The following is a 9,422-nucleotide window of genomic DNA, read 5'->3' as shown; positions in this document are numbered from 1 at the left end:
GCCCCAAACAGCTAGCCAGTATCTCCGAAGCCGCCCATCCACCAAACCCCCCGCAGACGGGCGCCCCCGCGTGGCAGGGTGGAAGCTGAGTCACCCGGGCCTGCGGCAGGAGGGGCGGCAGCTCCGGACGTCGGAGTCCCTCCAACAGAACCCGCTCCCCTCGGAGCCCCAGGCCGAACTTGGGAGCGCGCAGTGCCCGGCCCTCTCTCGCCGTGCCCGCCACGGGCCCCCCACTCACCGCGCGTCCCGCAGCCTCAGCGTGCTCCCGGCCGCCGGGACATCCCCGCGCGCTGTGCTGTCGGCCGGGTGGCGGCGCGGGACAGGCTCAGGGCGCTGCCCGCGGGGCCGTGCCCACTCGTACGCTCGCCCCGGCTGGCCCTCCTCGGGCCGCGGCTGCGGCGCGGGCTCCTCCCTCCAGTCGAGGGAGGATGTGGGCGGGAAGCGGGCGCGAGGCGGGCGCTTCCTGGAGGGGCGGCTCTCCCGGCTGCGCGGGAGCCTGTCCCGCTCTCGGCTGGTGGCCCGCGAGGACCTGGGCGCAGAAGGCTGCCTCTCGGCCCTACGCCGCGGGTTCGCACCCGGCACCTGGCCCGCCGGTCTGGGCACCAGGCACCGCGGAGCTCCGCGCGGTGCGCTCGCGCTGGAGGTGCGGGGACCCGCGAGTGCGATCTCCCAGCTCGCTAGACCCCGCGCCGCCCGCGACTTTCACCCCCAAAGCAAGCAGGGTTCTGCGCGGAGCCCTCGGGGAGACGCCCAGGACTCGCTTTGGAGCTGTTGGAGCCGCACTAGAACGGCAGTGTTTTTCTCTCTTTTATTTTATTATTATTATTTTTTTATATTTCTTTCAATAGCGTTTTCTTGCCGCCAGAGACTGGGAAGATGACACATATTCCCGTGACAAAGACGACGAGATAAAGACATTTGGAATGGGATTTGGGCTCAACGGGAGAGCAGTTCCGCGGAGCTGAGGCCTCCCCTCTGCGCAGCCCGCTTTTGACCCAGAAGAGGCAGCAGTTCTTAAGGGACTATTCTGTCGCTGGGCAGCTGGTGGCCACTCTGTGGTATTTTGTACCCTCTGAGCAAGTTAACCACTGGCCATCAGGGCCCGAGTTCTTTTAACCAGATTCCGTGACGGGGGGCCGTAGCTGTCCAGAGATCTCAGAGGCGTGGCCAAAGCCCTTGGCCCTTATGTGCACGGATTGCTGGACTGTGTGGCTGAAAGCCTGGCCGCTTAGGTTGCAGGGTTTTTTTTTATTCCAGACAGATAAGGGTTAATGCGGGAGACTCACACTGCAGCTATGAACTCGCTCCACGTCTGAGTCACTGGCACTTTGCAGCCTTAGAAGGGCCCCCACCAAGCAGCCCCAGGGCACAGAGCTTTGTTCTCTGCCTGCCTGTCCCCGGAGCATTCTGTCTTTCTCCAGATTCTCCTCAGTCCTCTTGCACCGAAAGTCCTGGATGCCCTCTGCTTTTGCTCTGGGATAAAGCAACCTGTAGCGCCTCTTAGAGCCGACTCCTGCTGTACTTCCTCCAGGAAGCCTTCCTTGATTATCCTGGTTAGCCCCCAGGATCTCACTGGCCTTTAGGCACTAGGTAGTGGGATTGGATAGTCTTCTCAAGCAACAGGCAGGTCGGGTAGACAAGTAGATGGATGGAAAAGTTCAGGATTAAAGGTAATTATCATAGAGAACCCAGCTCAGCCATGGCACTTGACTGAGAGCCCAGAAGAATAAGGTGATTGGAATGTCCAGGAGGAAAATGTCACTAAGCCCTGGTGGGGACAACAGAGTAGTAAAGGTCAGGGGTCACAGCAATTCCATTCCCAAGAGAAATGAAACTGTATATCCACACAAAAAGATGAGTACGAATATTTGTAGCAACCTGGTTCAGAGGAGCCAAGAAGTGAGAAGGATCCACTCTGTGTCACAAAAGTTCAGTGCACACTCCACACGGTGGAATATTGTTAACTGGGGGGAGACTACTGACACACTACAGGAAGGTTTCAAAGGAAGCCTGTCATAAAAGGCCACATACTGTATGATTCCATTTGAGAAAATGTCCAGAAGATACATTCCCCACAGAGGTAGAAAAGAGAATTCTAGTCACCTGGGCCTGGGAGGGAGAAAGGGCATAATTGCTATTTGACACAAGGTTTCTTGAAGGGATGAATAAAAAAAAAAAAGGTTTTAAAATTAGAACGTAGTTATGATTTAGATCTGGAGTGTCCCCAAAGGCTTCCTGTTGAAGTACTGGTCTGTAAATCATTTCACTACTAAGAAGTGCTGGACACTTCAGGAGGTGGGAGCTGGCCAGAGGAAGGTCACCGGGACCATGCCCTTGAGGGAGTCCTCTCCCTCTGTCCTTGATGAAAGGGCTTCCTTTCCACCACCTCTCTGTTCCCTTGGCATCATGGGGTATGATGTTCTGCCTTCCTGGATGCCCAGTAACAATGGAGCCAGAACACCTTAAGAGGAAACCACAAGCCAGAGGATCTCTTCCTTTTCGGTGCTGATCTCAAGTGTTTTGTCACAGGAGTGAGAGCTTGACTAACAGTTGTGTCACTCTTGATGAAACCGAAGGACAGGTATACGTTAAAGGGCAAGTATCAGACATGTTGGCTGTATGTCACAGCTGCCTTAAAGCCAAGGGCAGAGACCAGGAAACAGGTTAGTGTCATACTCTGCTCGAAAGATGCAAGGGTGCAAAGTGGGTGAAGACTTGCCCTTGGGGGCCTAGAGAGTTTTCTAGTTTTCTCAGTTGGAGGCCTGAGCCCCGTAAGAAGCCCCTGTGGGGGGCATGTAAGTCAGCACACGTTCCTGAGGTTGGTTTCTCTGGTGCTGGTTGCCTGGACAGACAGACAGCTCAGAGTAACCCAGGTGGCCCGAACCCTTCCCCATGCTTATGAGTCAAAGCCATCCTGAGCACACCCACTGCCAGGACCTGGCTGGGCCTCAGGTATGTGGGAAGGGAGGGGACGGAGGGAGTCAGGAATTATAATGCGTGCAGCTCTACTCCAAACCTTGTCTCATGGGTCTGAGGTCACCTGTGTTCAGGGAGGGCAGTTTTTGCTTGGGTTCAGACCACAGCTCGGCTGGAGTCACAGGGAACACTTCCTCAAGCTCAAATGGGGTTGGAAGTACTCAGGGTGGTGTGACCATAGACAAAGGAGGGCTTTCTTTCTTTCACTGTTGATGATGTCTATCCACCCACTGGTGACTAGAGGTGTGACCTGCTGGTGACATGGGCTGCCTGGTAATCTTCAGCATGCTAGCCTCTTACGTCTTTCTTATAAACTCTGGATGTGGCCTGCTTTGGCTGGTCAAAACAGAACCCAGGCAGGGTGCAGGACTGTTTCATTTCCTTGTCTACAGAACACCCAGACCTGTAGGCCACTTCCATTCCCAATCTAGGACCGCCCCCAGGTTCTCTTTTGACTTCTTAGAAATGCAGAATGTCAGTCCAGGAGGCCCAGGTTTCCTGACGCTGAACCTTCACATTCATTGCACATGGAAGTTTTTGTTTGTTTTTTAATAACTGGACTTTTATAGGGAGCTTTCTCATCAATTTCCCAAGGCAGTTTGGCACAGTGGCTTCCAGACAGCTGTATGTGCTAGGCGGTAGAGGTGGGGAACAGGACAGGCAAAGTAGTTCAGGAAAGCTTCAGGTCCGAGGTAGAAATAGTAACTGCAGTTCCTATCAGGAAGACAGACATTTGTTCCATCTGTGAACCCCTAGGATGATGAATAAGTGATAAACAGCATGAGCTTCTCCCAGCCCTGCAGGCAGACTTAGGTGCTCCCAGGCCAGGCCACATCCTTACCTCTTAGAGAAGGCGCTCAAGCTTCTTACTCCGCGTCTTTGGGTTTCATTCGCTTCTCTCTATATTCTTAAACTGGGCCTCCTCTGGGAGGAAGCCTTCAGGTACACTGGGCCCCACTAGCTTGAGATGAAAACCCGCCAAGGTTCTCAAGCTGGTAGGCGGTAGGAAAGGAAGTTACTCAGGAAAAAAGAACAAGGAATTGGCACGCAGACTTGAGGTGGTCATAGCCAGCTCCGCGTTGCCAGTCAGCACATGGTCTGTTTTGGGGCCGCTGTTGTGAGTTTCTTGGAGTTTAGAACTGGGGGGGGGGGGGGGCGAAAGCTGAAAAGCCAAATGTAAAATGGTGGTCTGAAAAATGAAAGCTTGTCTCCGTGTCCTTGGCTTCCTCTCCTCGGGTCCTACCCTGTGTGCTCCTCGCTCGGCCTGGCACTTCCGGTGGACGTGCTTGGGTCTTTTTAAAATTGAACTATCCTGAATTCTATCTGGGCCAGACAGGGCACAGCGGGGCACAACAACTGCTAGCTGACCCGGGCAGGGAAACGGGATTTTGACCCAGGATTTCTTGGTAAACTTCTTGAGTCCTCTACCTGCTAACTTCCTGCCCATGATCGTGGTGGATGGCGCCAGGTGTGCCCCTGTTCTGGCCCGATAAGGATGTCCTGGTATGATGAATGGGTGTTTGGCACTTGGCCGGAGGACTTTCTCCTCGTGCTTGGCGGGATGCCAGAGACAGTGTGGAGGGCCGAAAAGGTCAGGGCCAAGTCATCCTGGTGAGCCACAAGCATGCTTTGACATACCAAGCGACTGGCCAGATGGGAACAGCCTCCAACATCACCTAACCTCCTATGGGGTCCCATGGTCTTCTTTCTGGTGAGTTCCATCAGGAAAGCACTGGTGGGCCAGCGTGCCCTCTAGTGCTACTGAGCTGTAACTGCACCCTACCGGCCTGGCTTTTCACAACGTAGTGGGAGGAGGAGGGACTTGTACCCACTGAGAGTAGGTACTTGGGGCATCGCCGCACCCCCGCACCCCGTATGACGCTCAACCCTAAAGCAGAAAGGGAAATAGCGTGTAATAAGCACTTACTTCTTTGTGGCAAGGACTTTGTTCACCTTGCTTTCCCGACCTCACCTCATCTTGTGTCCGTACACGTGCATACATTGTATGTGTATGGAGCATGCGTGACCCAAAGAAACAGTTCACGCCTTCCAAGATATGGAAGGGGCCAAATCACATTCCGTTCTCAGTCATGTTCCAAATATTCTACCCTTTCGGCCAGGCAAAAACCAAAAGAGGGTAGTTGGTGTGGTGTCAGGGTGACAGGGGAGGGATTGTAGCAGCCTGAGGGATGTGTGTCCCAGCTAAAGGTCACATCATGTGGCTTCATCAGCGTAGCTTTGTTCTTTCAAGTGTGTGTGTGTGGGGGGGGGGGGCTGGACTAGCTTCCCCTGACCCTCAGAGAATCTCGCATAGACCAGGCTGTCCTGGAATTTGAAATGTAGCAAAGAGGGACCTTGGTATCTCCTCCCTATATGACCGAAGCACTAGGGCTGGAGTTATAAGCATATGCAAGCATGCCTGGCTTTAGACTATCTCCTAAAAAGCCAGAGTTGGGATTTTAAAATACAATTTCCAGAATTTAAATACTGACCATCAATTCAGAGAAGAGGTTAAGTATTATGTATGTCAAACAAAGCTGTTTCTACCACCTGAACTTTGATAACCTGCCTCATGTGACAGGTGAGGTTTGGCGTGGTGTCTGTGGTCACGGGACCGATAACTTCGAGCCGCTGCCCATCCTAGCACACTTCTGTCATCTCTCCAGTTCTCCAGTCCACAGTGCAGAGGTGGTGCACTTCTGACCTCAGAGAGGCAGGAAACTTATCAGACACCAGCTACAGGCAGGAGGACTGTCTGTGTTTATTGATCATTTGACTTGGAGTGCAGTGAAGATATTTTCCCTCTTGGAAGACACACACACACAGACACACACACAGACACACAAAACCTGGAGTCTCAAGGGTTTCTAAATCCTGCTGAGGTAGTAGGTGGGCCAGGTGCCTGGCCCAATGCTCTGGAAGTACCTAATCCTGACCCCTAGGTTTGCCTTTGTCCCGTATACCAGGAAGGAACAGATGAGCCTGAACTGTCCCAAGGTCAGGCTAGCTCCTAAGCTGGGGCTGAACATCCTTGGAAGGGTGGCTTACCCAATTAACAGAAGGGAGAACTGGGGCTCTGGCAGGAAGGGACTTCATGGTGAGTCCTTGGCATGTCCCAGAGCCCTGACAATTGGGGTATTGGGACAGTCAGTACTTAACTCCCTTCCCAACCCAGGACAGAAAGATGCCTGGGCTCAGCTGCTCCAGAAATTGCTTATAAATACTTTTTGAAAATGGTACTGAGTATTTAGCTTAGGGCTTCACACATGCAAGGCAAGCACTCCATCACTGAGCTGTATTCCCAGCCCGTTTTGATCTTTTGAGACAGGATCTTACTAAATTACCCAGGCTGGCCTCGAACTTGCAGCCCCTCTGCCTCAGATTCCTGAACAGCTAAGAGGTTGTTCATATAGCATAGCCCATACCATTAGCCTAGCTTCATGTTCTTTTTTAAATAATAATAAATTAGATTTTAGACTTGCCTGTGGTTTCCCCAGCAAGCTGAGTGTCACGTGACATGGACACCATATCATGGGTGGATCCCTGATCACGTGTACTGCCACTTACAGTGCAAAGAGGCTCTGACCAGGTGCCAGCCACTCTACAAATCCCATGTAATGCCACATTTGGCATACCCTGTCATGAGCATGAGCTTTTCATGTCAATAGGTCATAGTGTACCATTCATAGCCTTCCCTGTCGTATTTGACATCATAGGACTCTCTCTTCTCCTGAGCCCCCTCTCCTGGTTAGGTGATGTTGTCCCTGGGCTGGACTCGTAAGTCTTGAGAGATCCATTGGGTTCTTCAAAGAGCCTGGGGCTGCTGGTCAAAGAAGGCAAAGTCCAGCCTGGGCTCCTGGCTCTGCAGGCTCTGGGCTACGTCAGCAGGAATGGGGTTTTTCCAGAGGCTGTGGGCATAGACATGGGCCTCAGCTCTAGAGTTGTTCTCTCATCCTCTTGTCTCTGCTCCTAACCTACCCACAGGGTTTGGGATCAAGGAAAGCCTAAAGCAGAAGAGCCACCCATGTCACCCAGTGGAGGCCGTATATACCATTGCAGCCACCTTAGCATGGTGCCCCCGCCCCACAGAGAGCTATGTCTCAGGCTCTGTGCCCTAGCCACCCCTTCGGTCCTCAGCACCCTCCCAGGTAGAAACAGACGAGGACTTTGAGGTTCAGAGACATACAGCTACAGAGGCAAAGTTAACACAGCTGGCAAAGAGCAGAGCTGGGATTTCATCCAGGGCTGCTGGCTGCCAGATTCCCGATGGAATAGTCAAAGTCTCCCCAGGTAATCCTCAGCCCAGGCTCTGCCTCTCCCCGCAGGAGGCTGCTTTACACTGTGAGGTCTGTGCGGCCTTCTACCCCAAGGCCCAGCCCTTCATTACCGAATGACTGGGATACAGGATCCCTGGACCAGCCCTTGGGCCAGGAGTCGGGCTCCGAGTGCCGTGATCTGGTTCTTCTCCAAGCTTTGCAGTGGGCAGTGGCAGGGGAAGAGGAAGAGAGAGGCAAGCATGAGGCTGGTGGTGGGAGTTCCTTCTCCACATCCTATCCCAGGCAGGACAAGGTCAACTCCTCCCAGTACCACCAGAGTTTAGCAGTGGACTCTGACCCCTGTGGAACGGTTGAAAGGCTGAAGCCTATTGCATGGGAAGAACTAAGCTGGGCAGGGGCTTGGGACCTGCCAGAGTGTTCTAAGACACTGGACAGATGTCTGAGAGGCAGGAATGTCCCAGTAACCTCTGGAATTGTTCAGGATGTGAGTCCTTTCTACATTCCCCACCCAAGGGTATATCATACTCCACTTTCTTCAGCTGCCCCATCTGCGGCAGGACCTGGGCCAACTCGGCAGCCACCTCATCACCAAGGAGATTCCAGGACAGCCTGCGAGGTGGAGGAGGGGCACACTCAGAGGCAGGAGGACATTGAGGCCAAAGGAAAACAGTAGGAAGCACTAGGCGCCAGCAGCACCAGGTACGAGAGAAGTTACCCTGCGGGTGCTTGAGTAACTACCTACCTGGGAAGACTCCTCAGTGGAAGGTGCTTCCTTCCTCCCTCCCCACCCCCACCCTATGCCTGAGCAACATGTTCCTGAGAAACCATAGTATGACGCAATGCACAGCGAGAAAACACCTTGCAGCAATGTCTCTTTCCCATGTGGTGGTGTGCATCACGGTTTTAGAGCCTCCCCCACCACTGTTTGTGTTTTAAGGAATTAATCTTCAATGGAACCACAGGTCTCTACTGTTTGTGGGAGCTCCATAGGAAGAACCCTAGAGGGAAGGTACTGAAGAGAGTGAATACAGCCGCTCCTAAGGGCAGAACTTCCAGCAGGGACCCAGTCCCTTGCTCTGTTCCTACTGGTTAAAAGGGGAGGATCGAGCCGGGTGGTGGTGGCGACAGTGATGCACATCTCTAATCCCAGAACTTGGGAGGCAGAGGCAGGTGGATCTCTGAGTTCGAGGCCAGCCTGGTCTAGAATGAGTTGCAGGACAACCAGGTCTGCACAGAGAAACCCTGTCTCAATAAACAAACAAACAACAATAACAAAAAAGGAGGGTCACTGGTTTAAAAGGGCAGGTTCAAGATCAGGAGTGCTGGCTTGTGGCATAAGGAGGAGGATTAAGAACCTGAAGAGCGGAGGGTGCAGCTACCCCAACAGCATACTACTCAGCTGACATGCACGAGGCTCTGGGTTCTATCCTGAGACAGAGAAAACAAACCTCTTCCAACTATTTAGGCTGCAGACCTGGAAATCCTCTTGCACTGTTCCCCGTACTTTGGGAGTTAGGATTTTCTTCTGTATGCTCAGGGCCTCAAATCCTAGCAGTCAGGTTTAACTATTTGACAGTGCTGCCACAGTCGGAGGTCTGAGGCAGTGGGATGGCCAAAGGGACCCAGCCAGTGTGGTAGTGGGGGCTCTCCACCAGCTTCTTGCCTTCCGTGTTAGAATGGCTATTCACAGGTAGAGACTCCATAAGCCATGAAAAGCGTCCCCCACATGGAGAGTCAAAGACAAAAATCCTTTGCAGGCCAAGGGACCCCCCCCTTCCCATCCCACAGACAGAGAAATGGGCAGGAGAGGTCCAGTGCTCTGCCCTGTGTTGCTGGAGAGCAAGGGGTAAGATTGTGGGGCAAGAAATGGTTTCCCGTCTCCAGAGGGGAAGACCAGTGGAGAGAAGGCCCACCCAAGTACTCACAAAACTTCTTCCAGGCTCGGGCAGAGCATGAGGTTGGTGGCAAGGTGCTTAGCAGCCTGGTCTTCAATTTTGCAGGAAATCAGGCTGGATGGAATGAGGGTGGCCTCTGAGACAGAGGCCATAACCAGAAGGACCCCATTTCCCATAACGAGAGCAGGAGGGACCAGGGTGGCCCAGCCAGAGCCAGGGGCTATCGCTTAGAAAATCATGGTTCTCCTATCCCCCATCCTCAACTCCCATCTCT

At 53.3% G+C, this 9,422-nt stretch overlaps 2 protein-coding genes across 5 annotated transcripts in view; both read right to left on the bottom strand.

The window, feature by feature from the left end:
- Positions 1-398, bottom strand: part of Cpne2 (copine 2) — a 38,351-nt gene extending 37,953 nt beyond the window's left edge. Inside the window, exon 1 of the mRNA XM_055620999.1 lies at positions 239-398. The gene's annotated coding sequence lies outside the window, so the exon portion shown is untranslated. The remainder of the gene's footprint in view (positions 1-238) is intronic.
- A 5,315-nt stretch (positions 399-5,713) lies between these two features.
- Nlrc5 (NLR family CARD domain containing 5) overlaps positions 5,714-9,422 on the bottom strand; it is a 70,766-nt gene continuing 67,057 nt past the window's right edge. For 3 of the 4 annotated variants that reach the window (XM_055621194.1, XM_055621193.1, XM_055621195.1), the window contains 4 exons: positions 9,179-9,262; positions 7,779-7,862; positions 7,364-7,447; positions 5,714-6,884 (listed from right to left, as the gene is read on the bottom strand). In XM_055621194.1, coding sequence (XP_055477169.1) covers positions 6,782-6,884; positions 7,364-7,447; positions 7,779-7,862; positions 9,179-9,262 — 355 coding nt within the window. In that variant the 3' untranslated portion in view covers positions 5,714-6,781. Of the gene's footprint in view, positions 6,885-7,363; positions 7,448-7,778; positions 7,863-9,178; positions 9,263-9,422 lie in introns of those variants that run through there. The other variant, XR_008721718.1, reaches the window with a different exon arrangement.

The sequence above is a fragment of the Psammomys obesus genome, unplaced genomic scaffold, assembly GCF_907164565.1.
Source record: "Psammomys obesus unplaced genomic scaffold, mPsaObe1.curated_primary_1811, whole genome shotgun sequence".
In the NCBI taxonomy this organism is placed as follows: domain Eukaryota; kingdom Metazoa; phylum Chordata; class Mammalia; order Rodentia; family Muridae; genus Psammomys; species Psammomys obesus.
This window is presented reverse-complemented; position numbering and strand designations above follow the sequence as displayed.